At 39.7% G+C, this 22,327-nt stretch overlaps 2 protein-coding genes and 1 pseudogene across 2 annotated transcripts; 1 reads left to right on the top strand and 2 right to left on the bottom strand.

Annotated features, from left to right (window-relative positions):
* Nucleotides 1-5,245, bottom strand: part of LOC111343255 (uncharacterized) — an 11,495-nt pseudogene extending 6,250 nt beyond the window's left edge.
* Nucleotides 5,246-13,547: 8,302 nt separating this feature from the next.
* On the top strand, nucleotides 13,548-18,861 carry LOC148734932 (uncharacterized). The gene is made up of 2 exons (XM_088753934.1): nucleotides 13,548-14,901; nucleotides 15,595-18,861. The coding sequence occupies exons 1-2, from the start codon at nucleotides 13,690-13,692 to the stop codon at nucleotides 17,416-17,418; spliced, it is 3,036 nt and encodes a 1,011-aa protein (XP_088610060.1). The 5' UTR covers nucleotides 13,548-13,689; the 3' UTR covers nucleotides 17,419-18,861.
* On the bottom strand, nucleotides 18,678-21,370 carry LOC148734931 (ATP-dependent DNA helicase Q1-like). The gene is made up of 2 exons (XM_088753935.1): nucleotides 20,710-21,370; nucleotides 18,678-20,034 (listed from the first exon to the last, which is right to left on the bottom strand). Exons 1-2 carry the CDS (start codon nucleotides 21,267-21,269, stop codon nucleotides 18,903-18,905), a joined length of 1,692 nt encoding a protein of 563 aa, XP_088610061.1. The 5' UTR covers nucleotides 21,270-21,370; the 3' UTR covers nucleotides 18,678-18,902.
* Between the last annotated feature and the right edge of the window lie 957 nt (nucleotides 21,371-22,327).

The raw sequence follows: 22,327 nt of genomic DNA, 5'->3' as shown, positions 1-22,327 counted from the left end.
TGACTCATTACCCTGGTTAAAGAATCAGCCTTTGGAGAATGTCCAGCAAACACTCATGGGGCCGGGGGGGACCCGCCTACCTGTTACTGGATCATTCCTAGCCATGATTAAGTACAGACAATGCAAGATCCAAGAACGAGTTTACGTCATTAAAAACAAGTCATCTTCGCTCCTCAGCAGACGAGCCTGTGTTGATCTCGGTCCTGTCCAACGCCTCGACGCAGACGTTGAAGAACTGAGTACGCAAGTACCTAACTTTAGAACGGAATTCCCAAAGTTGTTCACCGGACTCGGGAAGATGACAACGGAATATCGTATTGCTCTTAAACCTGACACCCAGCCAGTGTGCCTGTACACACCAAGAAGAGTTCCCCACCCATTACTCCCTAAAGTAAAGGAGGAATTAGAGAGGATGATTCAAGAAGGAGTCATCTCCCCAGTTACAGAGCCAACCGAATGGTGCTCCGGGATAGTCCCAGTCCTCAAGCCAAACGGAAAAGTTCGCATCTGCGTAGACCTAGTCCAACTCAACAAAAGCGTTAAGAGAGGTCCATCCAATGTATTCCATAGATGAAAGCCTAGCAAAGCTGAGTAAAAGTAGAGTCTTTAGCAAACTCGACGCTAACAACGGGTTTTGGCAACTCCCTCTCGACAAGGAGTCCCACCTACTTACAACCTTCATCACGCCATACAGTCGTTACTGTTTTAATCGTCTTCCCTTTGGGATCACCTCAGCCCCAGAAGTCTTCCAGCGCACCATGACTAGTATCCTGGGGGACCTCAAGGGAGTCGTATGCCATATTGATGACACCCTTGTACACGCGGCAACACAAGCAGAACATGATGAACGACTGAGAACTGTCCTTAAGCGGCTACAGGTAGCCGGAGTGACGCTCAACGAGAAATGTGGGTTTTCTAAACGTTCTGTAAAATTCCTGGGACATATTATTGACGAACAAGGCATCCGTCCAGACCTGGCCAAAACTGAAGCTATACGCAATTTCCCAGTCCCACAGAAAGTCAACGACCTCCAACACTTCATGGGAATGGTCAATCAAATGGCAAAGTTTATACCAAACCTGGCCAATCTCAACGAACCACTACGACAACTCCTAAAAAAAGAGAACATGTGGAAATGGGATAAAGCCCAACAGCAGTCATTTGAAGGAATCAAGAATGAACGACATCTACAACAAATCTTGCCCACTACGACCCAAGTCGTCCTACAGTCATCTCAAGCGATGCCTCTAACTTTGGACTTGGAGCTGTTCTTCTACAACTCCAAGAGGACGGTACCAGGAAGCCGGTGTACTATGCATCTAGATCCCTCTCAGAAACTGAGAAAAGGTACGCAGTCATTGAGAAAGAAGCCCTGGCTGTGACATGGGCTTGTGACAAGTTTTCTGACTACGTACTCGGAATGAAGTTTACAGTGGAAATGGACCACAAGCCGTTAGTACCCCTTTTCACTTCAACTGATCTCTCCAAAATGCCACCACGCATCTTAAGATTCAGAATGCATCTCATGAAGTATGAACTCAACGTCGTATATGTACCCGGCAAGGAACAAATTACCGCAGACACGTTGTCACGCGCTCCTATCGAGAAGAATGTAAATGAGAACATAGATCTTGTGGAGTAAGTGGAAAGCTTCACACAACAGATCGTAGCAGGGCTTCCAGCAACGCCTAAGCGGCTGCAAGATATCAGTGAAGCCCAAGACCAGGATGAAGTAGGCAGGATGATCAAGAAGTACTGCCTGGAAGGATGGCCAGCTTACATGCCAAGTTCTACCATACTCCGTCCATACTGGGAGAATAAGAAACATTTAACTGTGATAGACAAGATTCTACTACATGATGACCGTATTGTGATTCCAGCAGGAATGAGGCTGGAAATACTTGACCTCTTACATCAAGGACACCTTGGGATAACAAAGACGCAAGCACGAGGCAAGATGTCTGTGTGGTGGCCGGCGATTACTACAGCGATAACAGACATGGTGACGAAATGTTTTACGTGCGCTAAGAACAGACCAGTGCCCAAGGAGCCCCTGATGCCATCGTCATTCCCATCCAGGCCATGGGAAACACTAGCCGCTGATCTCTTCGATCCAAAGGGAAAGAAACATCTTATTGTAGTCGACTACTACTCAAGGTGGACTGAAGTTAAAGCACTTCCCAGTGAATTGTCCGAGTCTGTAATCAAAGCCATGAAAGAAATATTTTCAACTCACGGAATTCCAGACTTACTGGTGTCCAATAACGGCCCAATCCTTCCAACTGTTTGCAAGTATTTACGGGTTCACTCATATTACTAGCTCGCCAACGTACGGAAGAGGAAATGGTGAAGTAGAGCGCTATGCGAACTTCTGATGAACCGCCAACTCCGCATCCAGTTACCAACCTTCCCTGACAATCTACAACCAAACCTACGACTGAAAGACCTGGCAAAACTAGATGCAAAATAGGAACTTTACCGCAGCAACCAGAAAAGCAACCATGACCGCAGATACAAGGCAAAAGACCTACCAGAACTTCAGAGCGGAGAGAAAGTTTGGATTCGCGATCAAGATCGGATGGGAAGAGTCCTAGCGGCATCTTCATCACCACGATCCTACATAGTTGAAACAGACAAGGGAACACAGCTTCGAAGGAACAGGGCAGCCCTAGTTTCAGCAGATACCTGTACAAAGACACCCGACACCCAACCAGAAGCTAACCTTGAGACAGAAATGCTGAGGAAAAAAATCGAAAGTGCCCACCAGCAAAGACCTGACCACAGCTGCGATCAGGCCTACTGAGAGCTGCTACAAAGCTAAACCAGACACCCCGAAAGTGCACATGACGCGCTCAGGGAGAGTAGTAAAACCGCCGCAGAGACTTATTCAGGACACTTGAACGTTGAACATTTGAACATTGCTTTTGTTTACAGTAGACCCTTATACTGTTTGATATGTAGTTTATAATTGTCTGTTTGATTACTGTAAAAGCTTTAAGGGGAGGTGTAGTATGGTATCCCTGTGTACTATGTATACGTCTCACGTGACTAGCACATTGAGATAGATCTGCCATCTTGATTAAAACTGTTGACATTTATATTTGTCTCGTCCTGCTTCTTAATATTACAGTGGCCGAGAACTGCCATTAAAAATATTCAAATTTCTAGGAATTATTTTTGTTTTAATTTCGATTTATTTCTCACTTTTCTTTTTAAAATAAAAGCAAGTGAAGGTAAAATGTAAAATAGAAATCAAATCAAATCAAATAAAAATTAAATACTACCCGGCTGAGCGCTGTCACTATTTTTTTTTTTTTTTTTTTCGCGGTCGGAAAAAAATTTGTTTCTGGCCGAACGCTGCCAAACAAACCCAGAATTCTTTGCAGGATTGCTTTCAAGATTCTAGTATGGTGGATGCCACGTGGAAAACTTAAAAGAGAAAGTGACTGCGAAAAGAGGGAAGAAGCGTGATGCAGGAGATACAACGCATAAATTAATTGAAGGAAAGGAGCTGTATAATAATAACTGTCGAATTCAACAAAGAATAAGAGCCGTTTGCTCATGGTGGGTTTCGCAATGCATACAAAGCAACCACAAAGCACCCACAGTTCAAGGGGACTACCTGGGTAATTAAAAGATACCTTCCTGATGCTGTGAAGGGAATAAATGACATTGGGCAAACTGTTCAACAACATACCCAAAAGGCGGTTCAGATGCATCTTTTTGCAAGGAATTTTGCTCGCCAGTTGGAACAAAAACTATTGGAAAATATGCATTTGGAGAGGTCCTTAGGTCTAGAAAGATCTACTACGGTGAAGATGATAAAGGAGAATTTGTGACTGTGCAGGAGATTATTGATGGACAGTTTACCAAGTAATTACACAACACTGGTGATTGTTGTGTCGAGGAAACAGATATTATGGGTCAGAAGGCTCAATGTCTAATCCATTTTTCTTATGAAAAGTCAGACAAAAAGCTCATGCTGCTAGACGTACGAGGACATGGGTATTAATTACTCGACCTAGAAATTGCTTCTCATGAACTTTTTGATGGTAGTACATTCTGGGTTTGTTTGGCAGCCCTCGGCCATGTGGCAGTGTTCGGCTAAGAACAAATTTTTTTTTCCCGACCGCGAAAAAAAAAAAAAAAAATAGTGGCAGCACTCGGCCGGGTAGTATTTAATTTTGATTTGATTTGATTTATCTTTGGTTTCATTTTATTTCTATTTTACATTTTACTTTCACTTGCTTTTATTTTATAAAGAAAAATGAGAGATAAATCGAAATTAAAACAAAAATAACAAAAGTAATTCCTATAAATTTGAATATTTTTAATGGCAGTTCTCGGCCACCATACACATTCTCTTGACAAACAAGTAGAGATAACCAGGCATATCAAAACTTTCACAAACAGCAAGTAAGTTATATAAAGCGATACGTTCCCAACGAGACGAAATCTTCGCTAAAGCCTGATCTGGTAAATTTTTCTCACCTTTCTCTTACTTCGATCACTTTCAGCTGATTTCGTTTCCTCAGCATTCCACGCATGAACAGTAGGAAAGACGCAAATTCCAACTCCGTCTTTTCGCAACCTTCGTTGCATGGTCTCGCTAGTCAGAGCAGAAAACATGACTGAATAGTCGTCTTCTGGGAAGTGGTTGGAACACACGGCCGAGTATTTTGTGGGCTTCCAATGTGCACGCTTCAATTGCACAAGGTCAACCCAATTCTTTCTTCTCTTTTTTTTTCTCCGGGTCATCTGCCCCATAAAATGGTATCGGATGAAGTGCTATGCTTTTTTCTTTGTTGGGAGTGTTGCTACACCCGAAAACAACACCCTTATCAGGCATATCCGTCAAGATACTTCATCCAGTCCTTGACCCTGAAGCAAACTGGAAAGCCTGGAATAACGTCACAAACTGTGCTCGACCCAGACCCATCTTGATATTCCCACACCTCGGTTGTGTTTCGAAAAAATGCGATTTTCCACGAAAAATCATAAAAATTCGCGATTTTAACCAAACACAAAAATTTTTGCAGCATTTTGCTCAGTGCAATAGAGAGATTTAATATGGCCAAAAAAAATTTTTGGGGTTAGAGGTACTTTTATGGTAATACTCCAGAATATATAAATGACTTACTAATCAAAAACTCTGACATCCATAATAAAAAAACCACATTCTGCAATGTAAATTTAAGTTGTCCTCGCTACAAGAGATGTAAGGAAGGTGGCCGGAAATTCACCGTTAAAGCAATCCAAGAATGGAACAAGGTAAATGTAGATCTTAAACGTAGTCCTGGCACAAATCATTTTAAAGGATCACTCTATAAATCAATTTTTAAAAATCAATTAATTACGCAGTCTTTTATTAATATCTAGTAGTTTTATATCTTTTTAATATAAATCATGTTTGCTAGATTGTAGGTCAGTTTTTGATTAATTTTCTCTTGTATTTACTACAAGGGCCATTAGGTTATCAATTTAGTTACTGTGAAATGTCACCCTCTCCAATAAAGTCTACTTACTTACACTGCAGAAGAAAAGTTCTGACCTCGTTTATTTTTTGGGTAATGGATCAGAGCTTGACGGATCGGAACAGCGATCATACATAAACATGTACTCCTGAGAAAGACTAAGAGCGAAATTGCTGCTGATGGTTTTTAATGGAGGAAGATGTAAACTATTGAAAGAATTGGACGTTACTTTGTTTTGGTATTGTGGGGCGGCTCTGCAGTGTATGATTAAACTGCGGAAGGAGACTCCTAGAAAAAAGGGACAGGGAGATTTGTCAAAACAGAGGAAACCGGTTATGGAGCAGGAATTGGAAATTTTACAGCAACTAGTTACGAAGGATAAATAGGACATTTCTTCAAGTCTGAAAAATCTTGATGAGAGAAATCTGGTGTTTCCCAGAGATGAGATTATCATGTTTCTGCGATCTGTTGACGATGAAGTACGGGAATTTGTAACGGACAGTAACCTTCGTCGATACCCAACAAAGTTTTTAAGAATGTGTCAGAAAGCAGTTTTAACCAATGAAACCCTTGAAATAGACTTTCGTTTGCTTATGGTTTCTCTTATGAACCTGGTGGACACTGACGTGGAAATAATGGTTGGATAATCTTAAAGACTTGGTGTCAAAATTGGCAAATACTCGAATAAACGAGTTTATGAATGTGTTGCAATATGCCATTGCATATTGCAATTAGTCGTATTTGTTTAGGTCGTTATTCCCAGTACGCACCACTCTTTTATTCATATGTAATTAGCTATAGATTGCGCTAAAAATTATTATTCATAGCGAGTGTGAATGTTTTGTATTTAAGCATCAAGAAAGCGGTTAGGACGCAGAAAATAAAATTTAATTCTCATCTTTAGGAAAGGTTGTCTTGTGCGGATACATTTCTTCATGCCAGAGACAAAAAACCACATGAGGAAACATGGTGTCAGGAGTAAAAGTCTAGTCTACGTTCTGGAAGACGAACAAGTTCATCGATAATCGACGATCGCAGAGTTCGAGCGAATATTTTGTGTTCACAAGCCTCAAGTTCACCATGGCAGTTCTCGCGAAAGGACCAATCTTGGATTGGACAAACGACGGAAAACTTCACGAACGTTTCCTAGAATGGAAAAAGAAGGTATCGATTTTTTGCAGAGGTCTTGCAATGACCAAGGCAGACCCAGAGTTTGTTTGTCTATGCATTTATCAGTGGTCGGGTGAACGTGGACAAAATATTTTGGACAAGGCAACAATTCCAGCCGATGATCGCAAGAAATGGGAGATACATCTCAGAAAGGTGGAGGAGCAATGCAAACTCAGAGGGAGCAAACTAGTTGCGGCTACACAGTACAAAGTGCTCACTCAAGGTGATATGGAAGTACCAGAGTACATCGAAAAGTGCAGGCAAGTCACTGATGCATGCGGATGGCCAGAAGACGCAAAGGACAGGGCTCTCAGGAACGCTATTCTCCTTGGTTTAAAGAATCCAAAAGTTTATCTAAAGTGTTTGGAAGAATACCAGGACTCCCTTACCGCCCAACGAGTGATCGAAACTGCGACTCTCCTATAAAACAGCGATTGTCAAAGATCAATTATGGAGACTCTCAGTACAGCAACCGCAGCAACAACTGCAATACAACAAGGATCGACATAGATTCACAAAGTGCAAGCAAAGTATCAAAAAGACGGGAAATCAACGGAGTGGTCAAATAGAGACAAGATGTCTAAAGATAAAGAGCATGGTGAGACAAAAAGGCAAAGTTGTTTCTGTTGTAGAGCAAAGCCTGCTCATCCCAGATCGCAGTGTCCAGCCAAGGGTGTTACTTGTCACAAGTGTGGAAAGAAAGGACACTACAAAAAGTGCTGCAAGAGCAAAACAGGTAAACAAAGTACAACTGGTGAGCCTAGGCAGGTTCAAGTACATGGCTTACAAGCACCGCAGACAGGAGCCAGTGCCAATCAGATTTCAACTCGTGATCCTCCACAGGACTACCAAATGATGTTCGATCCACACGTACTACAGGACAACCAACACACAATGTTTCACCGTATCCAGACTTTTCATGTGAAGAGTATTAATGATACTTCAAGCAAGCACATCAAGCCTCTTTGGTTAAGTACTGCAAGTGGAGGACCCATATATGAGGTTGAATGCGAGATCGACACAGGCGCAGGATGCAACGTAATGCCATTGTATCTACACAAATCCTTATTTGGAGATAAGAGTCTTACCCCTACCTCTAAACAAATATTCGGGTATGGAGAATCCCCTGTGGCGAACCTAGGGGCGTGTACCATAGCGATTCATACTGGTGATAGACAACAACCACAGATGGTGACTTGTCAAGTGACTGACACTCGAGGGTATCTCATTCTAGGCAGAGAAACAGCCCATCAAGTCAGCTACATTGCTTTCCCAGAGGTAACCCCGCCCTCCTTAACCAGTACACCACAAATCCATACAAGTGTCAACGCTCTGCGACCAGATTCCAGTAAGGTTAACAAGCCTACATTTGAGGTGCTGGATGACGCAGTCATCTTAAATGGAAAGAGACACTGTTTGCCCTTAACAAAGGAGTACATATTATCCGAGTTCAGAGATATATTCAAGGGTATAGGAAAACCATAAGATTAACTATAAGACGTCCAGAAAAGGGCTCTTTCTATTATATGGCCTGACCTTCCATACGAACATACACTTGAAAAGGCTGCCATTCAGACCTTGTCTGCGCGCGGGTTTATTCGTAAAATTCGACCAGGCCATCCTTCATACCCCTATATTCATGAGCGGGTACTTGACAGCACAACGCAAATGTGTCTGCGATCAGGCAAATCTTCTCACCGCACACTTGTCAGAACTGAGCCTTTCAAAAATTTCGTTACCGTTAAGTATCAACCTGTGTAAATTATTGTGTGTATTTATTTATTTAGGTTTCCGCCGTCCAAACTCGTGCTCTCACGACATACTTGCCGGCAAATACTTTACCTACAACTGAGGTTACAAATCCCGACACCATTTGATTAAACGCCTTGAACTGCTTCTTGGTGTAGAAGCTGGTCTCAAGAACGAGGTAACTCAGCAAGTCCGACACTTCCACAGGAGGCAAGCATTTTGGACCGAACTTCTCGGCTGGTATGCTTGCAGGGTCAACCCCGATGACCGAGATCTTTTTCAAACATCTTTCCTTCCAACTCTCTAAGCTTTCAGCATACTCAGAGAGCACTGGGATACCTTAAGATGAATGCCAGATACTTTTATCGCTTTTTTCTTTCTGGATATTCATGTAGTTGGCGAAATAATACGGCGATAAGAGAGAGGGCTTCACTATAGAAATCGACTAATTATTCGTAAATTTGACACCCGCGGGACACCAACATGGCGGACACTAACTTCAGCAAAGCTTGTGACATCACCTGAAACCCAAGAATATTACTATTACTATTACTATTACTACTATTACAATGATGGCGCCGATTCCACATTGGTTTCACTTTCAAAGAAGTCTGCTTTTCGTCTTGAAAAGGCAGTGCCCTAGAATGTGTTTTTTCGGGAGAAAAACGTTTGGTTTGCAAGGGTTACATCTCATCTCTTGAATGGGAAGCTGGGAAAACTTGTCGGGACAAGAACGTTTACTCCTCACGCTCAGAAAGGCATGAAGTTAAGTGATTTTTTAAGAGGTTAGTAAGGACTTCATTGTGTTTGTCTAGAGTTCTTTGATCGCAAAAGGCAGTGGCTTGACTGAAATTATTTTCATTTCTTGTGCGATAAAAATGTAGTTCGATTATAGCTTTATTAATTTTTAAGCTGAGAAAAGTACCCATATGAGTGGAAATTACAAAAATTAGGAACGTAAAATATCTCCCTCATATTTCCTTTATGTTCTGCCACCATATTTAATTTCTTTTCGTGTCATATGCACATGCTTACGGCCAGGTTGGCAGCCAAGTTGTACGAAGTTTCTAGCTTGGTAAAGATGGAAATTTTATTTTCCAACCTGCATTTGGAAAATGTAATTTTTAGCATAAATCTCTTTTTCAAATATGTATTTAAATAAGTTACTCTACCTTAGCTACTCTTAATCAGAATAAACAAGAAAATTGTATTTTTAAATCTTGACTTGGAAAATTGAACTCCACAAGGAAATTTCTATTTACTCAAGAATGTCTCTTTTGTTATCAATAACGCTAAATAATCTTTTTTTTCTGTTGTAGAGAAGTAGTGGCATGTACAATCCTACTTTAGCTAAAAAAAAAAAAGGAAATAAATATATAAATAAATTTCTGAGTTCCTGAAAGTAATACAGCAAATGTTACTTCTGGAAACGACTAATAATAAGGAAGTTCACTGTTAGGTTTGTTCTTGCCAATTTGGACCATGCCATATCCTTGGGAAAATATCAATGATACTAAGGGAACCCAACTGCATAGGTTGCTCTAAAAACAGTGCCATCACTGTCAAAAGCTACCACAGCCACTGACCGATGAAGAGTATTCATTCCCTTCCACATAATCTCCAGAACAATTTGGAACAGCTGAGTTATTGAGGCAAATTTCAGAGAGACTGGTTTTGGGTAACATTGAACTAATCCCTGAAGCTGGTAATTATGTAATAGAAATAGTTTAAAAATGTATTGTTATCATTTTTGGTTTACCAAAATCATGACACTCCACTAGCTTACTTTCTGGTTTTCTTTGTGTGAGATTCCTAACAATTATTTGACAGACACATCTTTTTCTATTTATATTTTTTTACACCAAAAACAAATATAAACTGCCACCCTGTATGAGGGTAGTTGAAGATTTGTCACATTAGTTGCAAAAACTTGGTTTACAAAACACATGCATGTACATTTAAAAACTAGTAATTTAATAGGGCTGTTTTCACATTGCTTGTCGTTATGTTCATCAGTAAAGCAGTACTTATTTATCTCCGTTATCAAGAAAATATTTAAACATATTTCAAATTGTAAGCCTATACTTATTTTATGCCCATGTCTAGCTAGCTGCCCCGATGGATCGATCGAGAGATCAATTTGTAGAGCCGTTTCTAAACATTCAATGGCAAAATGAACTTACTATTTTCTTGTTGCAACAGTCTCGAAGCTGAAAGACGTCTTTCCTTAGTTTTACGGAAGCTTCTATTCGAAAACTTAGTTTTGTAGCAACTTCTTGACAACTTTTAAAGGAAATCAAACGATTTCCGGGCTCGCCAAGTCTCATTTATTCATTTGCTTATGGTTTGACAGAGGTTACGCCCCCTTTTAAGATTGCCCCCTGTAACACGTCTGCCTCTACTAGCCTAGAACATCCCACAATCAAAGTAGTATATAGATTTGCCGCCAAGTCTCAAACAGATCCAACTCTCTGTACGGAAAGATTATTTTACCAAGAAATATTAATAGGGTTTGATCCACAAGCCTTTTCATCTTGCTGCAAGTCATACATACGCTCGTGAGCACAGCCAGGTTAAAGAATTGTTCGTTTTTCTCGCTACCGTGCCCATAATACAAAAACGCCTGACACCCGCCATTAAATCTGGTATAGAGGAGGGTTTATTTGGCGCTTGATTTTGCACATAGTAAATCAAATTTTATCGTTATTTTGATAAGCATGAAGGCCAATCTAAATCGCCGTTGTAAAAAATTCAATCGTTATAGTACCAAAGAGGTCGCAGGGCCAGTGATGAAGTGTGGGTGTTTGGCGTGATCTCTACAGAACACAGTCCTTGTCACGGCTACTTTCAAGTTGTGAGGAGAAGAGACTGCCGAACATTGTCCAGTATTCTTCAAAGGGTCCTCCTGCCTGGGTCAGAGGTGCACACTGACGCCTGGGCTGCATCCAGGAACCTTCATCTGCACGTTCCTAACGTGACCATGCTCAGGATAGTTGTCCATCAGAACCATTTCGTTGATTCCGTTGCTGGCGTACATACGCAAGAGGCCAAGTCAGCGTGGGCGCGTGTCAAGTACCACGTAAAGAGGGAGAAAGGAATCTGCCAAGAGGACATCCAGGATTTCGTTGACGAACACATGTGGCGAGATTGGTGCGGGTTGGAAGCCGTTTTCGAAAATGTTCTGGCAATAGTGCCAACGTACTATCCCTTATAAATAAAAGGAACTCCATGAACACTACAGTCATGCCTCTTGAAAATTATGTTTGTTTGTTTTATTCACCCCAAAACAAAGTGTTCGGGCTTTGATAAGGCCAAAACAAAACAAAACAAAACAATTAAACAAAAAACAAGAAACAAATGAGAAAAAAAATGACGCTCTTGTATTTTGTTGTTGTATTTTTCAATAAAAACATATTGCCCTGATATTATTATAACATGATCAAGTGGGAATTACCTCAACAACGAAGGGAGGCCGGGGGTTGTTGTTAATATTTTTTAACCGATTTTTGCAATTGCAGTGTTCCTCATACCATAGCAGTTTCAAAAATTGCAACCGCTAGGTTTCAACATGCCCCCATTAGGCGTAGCTTTGTATTGATTGGAATTGGCGAGTTATTTGTTGAGAGAAAACGATTCTGTACTTACACTGTATAAATTGTCAGTGGAAAGCATCTCTTTTCCAAAAATTGCAACACAGAAGGGGCAATTCCCTTTTATATCTTTTACTCTGAGGCTAAGCAATCTTGAACAATTTCCGTACGTACCGACACTTTCGGCTTAATTTCTCTCCTATTTTTTTTTGGCCATCGCCTCTAAATGACCAGTTGAAATAAAGTGAATCTCGCGACTTGATTAACTTAAATAACCGGGAGGTGATGATTAATGCGAATGTGACACAAAGTAACTTTTGAGGGGGGGTGGGTGATTTCTGGTCATCAAGAACTTTTTTCCTAGCAATCTGTTGTGCAGGATATTTTTTTCCGATTTTTTGGTACATTTTTTCTGTTACATTTGGGCTGCATACAATTTTTCTCCTTCAACAAGCACTTGCAGGAAATTTTTTTGAAAATCACCCACCCCCGTTGAAAGTTAAATGGTCTCCCCTAAGGAATCATTCATTGAAAGCAAAACGGAAGGGTTAGCTCAATGATGCTACAAATAAAGGCTCGCACTCGCTTAATTAACGCTATATGTCATCCATTCATTTCTTTTATTTTCTGATAATAGATAGGTTTTCACAACTTATTTAAATAATAGCCTATTTTCTGTGACTCCACCCTCACACAATGGAAATGCTGTTGGCGGTTTTCACATAATTTTGATTTCAGTATCAACAAGATTAGGAACAACTATGCACATCCCATGAAATGAATAGTCCTTTTCGTCGATAGGTAATGATGGCCTTAATAATTACTACTTTTATACACTGTAAAGGTTCAAGAGAAAGGAATCGTTTATTCAAAGCAAAACTGATTTCGATAGGTTTGCTCAATGATTATCCAAACAAGAAAGGCTCACACTCCCTTCGTTAATAGTTGATATTATCCATTCATTCTTTTCTGAACATTAATATTGGTTCTCGCAACTTCTTTAAACAATACCCCCCTTCCTGTTAATCCAGCCACACATAACCGAAAATACTGTCGGCAGTTATCACAATTTGAAATAAGCAATTTTGATTTCAGTAGAAACAAAACTTTATACAACGAAGCGAAACTTGAAAAGTAGTTTTATCGTAATGAAATCGACAATGACTCAGGAATTAACGTCATTCCAAAATTATGCAAAGTTGAATTCGAAATCTGTAGATGTGCTCTACGAATTCTCGAATGACTTATTCACTCGACATGATTTTTTAAATAAAAGCATCGGAAAGGAAAACGTTGTCTTTCCATATATTTTTTATGCAGAGATATATCCGCCAATAAGAAAGAAAAAATGTTGTGTACTGTAGGAATTTAACTCACAACCTCTCTCTTTATGGGCTACCAGCTAGTCCGTTGTGCCATACCTGCACATAATCATCTTCGGTAGTAAATTTATAATAAAACAACCTAAATAGTGAAAATATGCAGACATTGGAGATCTCAGCCTGTGGACAATGTTTATCTACACAAAATGCAATCTTCCCATTTCTAATTGCAGTACCAGGAAGAGTCAACCTCGTTCCCAGGGCCTTTTCCCTTAGTTGGGGGTGGGGCGGGAAAAGGCCCTGGCATCGGCCGGTCAGATCAACATTTTGATTGGTTGATTGATTTAAATAATTTATGTGAACCTTGGTCATAAAATATAATTTATGCATTATTCCGAAGTCATAATGGCGGAAAGTATGCCTACACCAACAAAGATTTCTTCTAGAAATCCGGTTTGCAGACTCTGCGGTGATTCTCGCGAGAGTCGTCATATGCTTCGAATATTTAGCAAAGCTGGTTCATCAAAAGATCTGTGTGCAAAAGTCCATAAAACCTGTGGTATAACTATTTTTGAGGACGATACGAGATCAAAGATCGCATGTCGGAGTTGCGTTACATTCGTAAACAAGATGGAACAGTTTATTCAGAGAGCTCAATCCATGGACAATATGTCGTCCGATCAAAGTTCTGAATATGCTGTAAAGAGATGTGTACAACTTTCACCTTCTTCGCTTCAGCCGTCGAAACGTGTATCAAAGAATTTGCCATGCGAAAGCTCATGCGTCACCTCAGCAGATGAGCTGTCGAAGCGAATCACACCAAAAAAATCTGCAAAGCAGCTTTCCTTCTCAACTCCCCAAGTTGCGACTGTTTTAACGCCTATATCATCAGGAGATAGCTTCAAAATAACTTCTATTGATCAGGCGAAGCGAACAACATCAATTTTTGCAAAACAGCCGTCTTTCTCAACTCCCCAAGATGCTAGTGTTATTGCCACGTCTACAGGACATGATTGTGCAGCCACTTCGGTGGATCAGTCGTCGAGGCTAACAACACCAAGGTCTGAAGGGCAGCCATTTTTTTTAACTCGGCAATCTGTTCTAAGGCCTAAATCAATAGGAGATAATGATTGCACCTCATTAGAAGCTCAATCGTTATTGACTGAAAGACAGCAGAAAATGATTCTACAAGCTGTCAGTAACAGGGATGCAACTGTGTTGACGGCTATCTTGAAAGATTACTGTCCAAGTGTTGTGGACGAGTTAAAAAAGACCAGCAGTGAGGAGTTGAAAACGTCGTGTGCAAAGCTGTGCAAACGTTCGCAAGGTTCCGTTTTATATGGAAATGAATTTGAGAGCATGAACAGTTTCGATTTCAATAAAATTTGGGTCGAATTGAAGACGAACCACCCTTATCTTGTCGAGATTATGAACGCAGTGTCTGGCAAAGAGAAGTCCGTCTCAGACACAAAGCGTGAGCTTCAAGTAAAGTACAGTTTTCTGTACTCGATCCTCATGAACGAGAGATGGCACGAACTCAACCTGGTGAAACGTGTGAATACAGTTCTCATCAATGAAGGTGGATGTACCAAAAAGGTAATTCTTAGCTAAAGATATATATAACATTGGATTGTTATCCTTAATCAACTGCTTTAGTTGCACTGTAGTATTTATTATTCACCAGTGCAATCATGCATTGAATACAATCTGCATTTTATCCTCTTAATTATATAAAGCTCTGCAGAAATTTGATCCTTGTGAGGTAGTTTTGTGTTAGGTTGTGATTGTGATTCTAATTGAAAGATCCATTCAGAAATATATTGTGAGTGATAGGATAAGTATAGGTAATTGCATGACTTGTAGTGGTATTTGGCAATAATACCGCGATTAATATTTCAAAATTGACCGAAATACCACGAGCCGCGAAGCGGTGAGTGGTATTTGGATAATTTTGAAATATTACGAGCCGGTATTATTGCCAAATACCACTACAAGTCATGCTATTATTTCTTTATAACAGAAGCCGAGAAATTTTCGGAAACGCACACGAGTCCTTTATTTCGTTACGGTTGAAAAAACAAACACAGGCCAAAAGGAAAAGGCAAAGTAAAAGGTTGTCATGGTAACCTTGTTATACCATCCATTTTTATTCTGTTTTACCACTATTACGCGAAAATAGGGCCATTATCAACCAATCAAAACTTATTATAAAGTTGTGAAACAGGAGGTTACTGCATGTGCATGTGTAGTTAATTTGCTGTTAATTTCTGATTCCCTTGTAATCCCTAGCTTCAAGAACGACTGAACAAACTTGGTGTGTGCCTATCATCTGGGAGAAGGGACACCCTGCTGAAGCTCTTAGGGGGTCATTTTTCAGACAAAGTGGTTCAGCAAGTAAAGAGAGGTAGTGTGTTCCGAGGCACTGGTGACAACTGGGACCTGAAAATTTTGAAAGGGCACATGAGAAAGGAAATTCAGAATGAGGATCTACACTTATTTGCCAGTAACTTGATTGAGAACCGAATTAACTTCAATCACTTGCCTAATGACAACCCTAAAGGAAACATCAAAGATTTCCCTCGATATAATTTTTCCTTGAATGTTCCTGAATGGAAACGTTATGCAGAATGTGCCACAATTATTTTTGGTAGAATTGTTCTTGAGTTTTTTCCCAAATTTAAGTTTTTGAAATCTGTTATACCAGATCACATTCCTCATGAGTACAGCCAGCAAATGTCACAGAAGTCTACCATAGTAAGTTTGCCAATCATCAATGCAAATGAAGCAAAGTATGATGATTGTGTTCACATATTAAGAACTTATGAAAAGTGGATTGCTGAAATCTATGTTCAAGCAGGGTTGCTAGATGAACTGCCACACACTGACAATCCACTGATTCCCGACGGGCCTGCAGCATCTGGACAGACAAATGCGCACCAACCAGACACCCATGATGATGCAATGAGGGAGATGAAGATTACATTTGCAGGTGATCAGCTCACTCGGGTCAGATTTGCAGGTGCCAAAGATCTGCTATCTGGTTCTCACACAGCAGCTGATCGTTTTGAACATTGCTCACCTTTTAAACCAGTAATGTGGCATACAAAAGCATCCCTTCTGCAGTATTCTTACTCGTTTCTTCACAAAGCTGAGTCTGTGAATCAAGTTGGCACCTTAAAGTACTTCAGAGAGAAGTACAATAGGAGGAATGCTACCCCATCCAAAGTTCTTGACTCCTATGAAGGAAGTGAAGAGTTGTTCCTCAGCGTGGGGAAAGCTTACATCATAACAGCTGCCCTGAACTTTTTTGGGATGTCAGACCTAGAGGACACTCCCTCAGCACATAAATTCCCAGAAAACATTGCACATAAGAGCTCAGAAAACAAGAAGAAGTACTTTGATGATGCTTTTGGAAAGTTCACTGACAAGTTCCTATTACAGAAAGTAGATGTCAATGACTGTGACGATGAAGATGATTATATAAGAAATTATGCCCTTTGTTGTATTTTCCTGGCTACTCTTGTCATGCAGATGAAGGACACTGCAGGGGAGGGAGATGGCAACAGAAATCTCATCAACCAAAAACTTTTGCTGTCAGTTTTCAAGTCTATGGGGGCTTACAGCAAATATGCTATTGAAATGTTTGTGAGTATAGCTCAGATTGAGTGCCTGCTAACCCCACGCTTATCTGAACAGTTCAAATGGGGATTTTTTGTTAACTGGAGGGGTGGTGCCGGAAAGAATATTGAAGATGATTTGGCCCAAGAAATTTCAAATAGATGCAGTAAACACATTGTCCAAAGGCAGGGACCAAACAAGAGTCTAAACTCAATTAGCAAGGTCTGTAAAGCAACTACTGGCATCCATCAGATTGTAGAGCAGTTTGACTCATCTGTGGGCATCCATAAGACATCTGTGCAACATACAATGTGCAACTCACTTAATGATGAGAAAGAAATGGTGAATGACCTATTGCATTTGAATCCTTTTAATCATGTGCCTGGAAGAAGTCATGACAGCTTCCCTGACATTAAAAGGTCTCCCTTAAGGTATTTGAACATTGTTGACTATCATCAGTGGCTGGCCAAACACATGGGAGAATTATCAACCTAGATACTACTGAGGATGATTGTAGTTATTCACTGACTATTGAATCGCCAAATTCTGCACAATACAAGTAGTAATGACGTAACTGACCTCTCTTAGACCCTTATCTTTCAGTTAAGACTAGTGAGCCACTGAATTTCTGCTGAGATCGATATTTATGGGTTACTGACCAAGTGCAAGGTCGTGATGGCTGGGTATTAGCCACTTTCTTTTTTTGTCTTTTTTTTGCATGTTTATGGACTGAGATGGAGTAAAGCTCCATAAACAGATTTCCAGTATCCAGCCATCTTGAAAGAACAGGCTAGGTCAATTTTGGATTTATTACATGGCTTTTAAGGAAGTTTCGTGCAGGACACAGCAGTTAATCACAAGTGGGTTAGAAAGTGCCATCTTGCCTGCTCACCAAGCTAGTTCTATAATTATATCGTTGAATGAAATATATATACCGTAAGACACTGACTTTTAGTTAAAACAGCTGAATCTCTGAATTTAGCAAAATACAAGTAGTAATGCCTTACTTAACATCTCTGGGATCCTGAATTTTTATTAAAGACAAGTGAGCCATTAAATTTCAGCTGAGATGTTATGGCTTTTATGAGGATAGCCAATAACCTGAAATAATAGCAATAACACTACTAGTACTGTGTAGTGTTGTGCTATTCATGGATCATAATCAAAAACTGATAAGACTTAAAGTGATGTGGCAGTTGATCATGCTTGATATATAATCAATTATTTTGGGAAACTGAAAAATTTATTGCAGTCAACTTAGAACAAATAAAACTAGGGTGTTTCCTTTCTCTAGGACCAACATAACAGCAGATTTAATCCATTAATATGTCCTATTAATTGTGTGAATTGTACCTTGTTTACTTGTAGCTTATGAGTTCAATATGGTAAACATTTAGCAAAATCTGCAAGTATCGTGGTAAATAAGAAATCTTATCTTAGTAAATAAGAAATTTATCTTGGTAAATAAGAAATTATTTTCGCTTTTACAATGTGACAAGGTCCTGTTTATAAGGAAAATATGTGGGGTACTTATCAGCAGACTCATCCAATTGTCATTGATGGCTGGTTGGTAAGGACAGTGTGTGTGCTTATTTCCAATGACCTACTACAAAATCTCAGCAGATTTCCAACATTAGTACATGTAATATGGGGTTCACAGATCCTTGTGAAGTTTGTGTACTAACAAACTTTAAAAGGTAAACAATCTGATCAGTACCATGGTAGCAACAGAGATAATTAATATCAAAAGTGACTTTTGGTGTGTGAATCAAGATCTATTTAGAGTTGCCCACAGTATTTACAATTTAAGTTGACTTTCTCACCACATTATTGTGCTCAGACATAGCAAAAAGGAAACAAAGGTAAACAAACTGATCGGTATTGTAGAAACAACAGATATAATCAATATCAATATTGATTTTGGTTTGAATCAAGATACCTTGTAGTAGTTTGCAGTCTTTATAATAAGTACTGATGTTCTAATCATCATCAGAGTTCATTACAGTTCTACACAGAGTAGTGTGCTTGCATATTAGCGAAAAGATCTGAGAGGAACAGATTTCATCCCAGATACCAAAGGTCTTCAATAGGTCTGTTTCTGATTCAATATACTCCACTCCCTCCATAACTTTTGTAACCAGATTGTTATCTACAGAAATGTCAAATAGCATGGAACTCTCTGATGCTGCTTGGGACTCTTGGGCAGAAATTGCACCCCTGATTAATCTTTCAAGGATAACACTATTATTGTTGGGCAGTAATCTCACCTTGCTTTTAACAACATGAGGTACATCCTCCTCAGTTATTTTGAACTTTCCATCACATATACAGCAACAGTTATCTTGCTGAACACAAGAGAATCCAAAGTAATCTAGAAGAAGTTTCCTCTGACAGGTGTCTTGTGATTTGCAGTAAGTTTTCATTGATTCTTCTACATGTTTCATATTATTTCCAATATCAGAATTATTGTAGTAGAGTGTAGCACACGATGAAAGTCCTGTGCGACCGGCCCGACCAATTTCTTGCATGTATGCTTCAAGGCTACTTGGTGGTGTTATGTGAATAATGTTCAGCACATAAGGAGCATGAACCCCCATGCCAAGTGCTGATGTTGCAAAGAGCACCCTCTCCCTCGAATTTTCTTTCTTTATTTCTGACAAAATATCTTTCTTCATGCGACTTGTTTGGGGGGCATGAAATTGAGCAAACAGTCTTGCAGTGGGTTCTGAAGTTTCTCCAACATACTGCTTGTCTCCCAATATTCTTTCAAATAATCCATAAGCATATCCACAATATTTCAATTTTAAGTAGACAATTGTCATGGGATAGTTTTCTCTTTGAATTGCTAGTTGATTGGCAATTGGCCCAAGGATTTGATCATAACTTTCATCCCCATGGTGGTTACTCCATCGCAATTTCTTATTCAGATATATGTTTACCCGGTTGGGGTTTTGTGCAACAATTTTGCACTCATCTTTTAAACACAGACTTCGCTTCAAGCTCCTCAATAAATGAGGTGGTGCTGTTGCTGTTAGAGCCATTGTGGGTACATTAGGAAAAAAGGCCTTCAACACCGAAAGATCTTTGAAGTCCTTTCTAAATTCTTCACCCCTGAAAAAGAAAAGTAAACCCTGTAATATATATATCTATATCTATAACGTTTTCTTTTGAGTTAACATGTTTCTGTAGAAGTATCTTTTGTATTTCATAATAGCTCCCTCATATGGATGGATGTCTATTAATAACTAAAAAGTATACTGTGTATACTGGTATATTTATTTTATCTTGAATTTATCTTTTAGCAAATGGCTTTATCTCCTTATTTACAGGTTATTTTAGGTTTGGGGGTCAACTTAATATAGAGCTTAGGTTCTTCCCTGTTGGCACCTTCTTTGTAATTGTTCAACTAAGAATAGTTCAGTTGTAGGGGCATGGAGACAAAGGTGAACATTCCACTTCTAAATCACAAAGCAATGCATCAAGAATTTGGAAAACTGCATGCCAGAATAAAACCATAGACAATTAATCTTGTTTCCTTGTACTGGCAAATAAATATAGATCAGTGAGCGGTGTAAACGTCACAGGAATCATAGATGAATTAGTTCCTAGAGAAAAATCTATCATACTCTATAAATAGAGAATACAGCAGAATTTCACCGTAAATACAAGTCAGTGCTGCAACCGTGCTTTAATTAGTTTTCCGAGACATAAGCTTATATAGATAATTTACTCTCTGAAACAAATATGAAATGAACAAACAAGAAATTAATAAATTTAGGCACTTACCATAATTCAACGCAGTGTGCTTCATCAACAACACAGGCCACAACATTGTCTTGAAAGACTTTGCTTCCCATCAATTCTCGCCCTTCCTTACTTAATAGAGTCTCTGGATGGGCGAATACGATCGAAGTGTTGCCGTTCACTACATCCTGAGGAAACTTTGTTGTGATCACGGCCACATGCTCGCTTGTTTCTTGTTCATTTCCGAACAAGTTCTCGGCCGTTTCTTTCGCGTTTACAGGTACCTGTAACACATCAGCGGTTATCCTCCGAGCTTTTAAAACTTTCAACTGGTCTTCAATGATGGAATTCAAAGGGCATACTACAATAACTATGTTCTTGGTTGTCTTGACAGGAAAGAAATTCGGTAGAAGGTGAAAAAGAATCGACTTGCCAAATCCAGTAAGTAGGACTCCGATAACATCCTGGCCTTTCAGCACATATTCAAAACACTTCATTTGAAGAGGTTTTAAATTCAATGATGGAAAATTACCTATATTCAAAGAAAATCCGACTCGGCGAAGGACTGACAAAAACTCTTCTGCACTCGGCGGGACCACCATCTTGAATATTTCTGTTAATATATGAATTCAGTACACCCAAGATTTTTGGGTGTTTTGAGATCATGTGACCGGCCGATCCCAGGGCCTTTTCCCGCCCCACCCCCAGCTCCACCCACCAACAAAGGGAAAAGACCCTGGGAACGAGGTTGAGGAAGAGTCCCTTAATAATCTTTGCCACATGAACACTTTTTGTCATCGAATAAGATTTGAAAATACAACTTTAATATACCTGTTATAAAAGTGTGCGAGTGCTTGTAAAAAGAAAAGTACAGATAAAGGCATTATAAAAGTTGTCCTAGACTTAATAGAAAAAGTCCATTCCCAGCCTTTCATTAATCATTATCCGAGTTAAGTGGCCGAGAGCCACTTTGATTTACTTTCCTATTGGTTGTTAAAGGGAAGTTGTTTCCTGTGGATTTTGATAAAGGCTAGAGAGAGAGCCTCCGAACGACCAGAAACGACAAGCCATTTAAAAACCAAACATGAGTCACTCTCGTTCGATTTTTGACTACATCGCATTCAGCGATTCTATCGCGGCTGAATACCTGTGTGCTCTTGAGTGCATGCTGGGTAATTAGGGCAAGCAAATCCAAAATGGCGGACACGCTCGGCTACACTCTTTTGCTTGATCTGAATACTTAATGAATATCGGCTTTGTTTCAGAACTGGTCGCAATTTTTAGTATTGACAGTTCAAGATAAAAGTCACAGCTACATTTTGAGCTCTGTATTTTCGATTTTAATGCGTCAAAAAATAAGATATATAATGGTTAACTACCGATGTTGTGTTGGAGGTTGTAACAACGACTCAAGATATCCAAAAAAGATAGTGAAACGGTCACATGTCGAAAATCTTCGCTGGCATTTTATTCCGAAGGATCCAAAGAAAAGAGCCCAATGGATTGCCAGCATATCCAAAGGACTTGTTGGATTCGAACCCGGCAACTACAAGACTGTTTGTTCGAATCACTTTTGGTAAGTTTAAGTTATTACCATCTGCTAAATTATTAACTTGTGACTTGAATGGATAATACAGTTCACACCATTTTCACATGCCAG

Source organism: Stylophora pistillata, chromosome 3 (assembly GCF_964205215.1).
Source record: "Stylophora pistillata chromosome 3, jaStyPist1.2, whole genome shotgun sequence".
NCBI classification, from domain to species: Eukaryota; Metazoa; Cnidaria; class Anthozoa; order Scleractinia; family Pocilloporidae; genus Stylophora; species Stylophora pistillata.
This window is presented reverse-complemented; position numbering and strand designations above follow the sequence as displayed.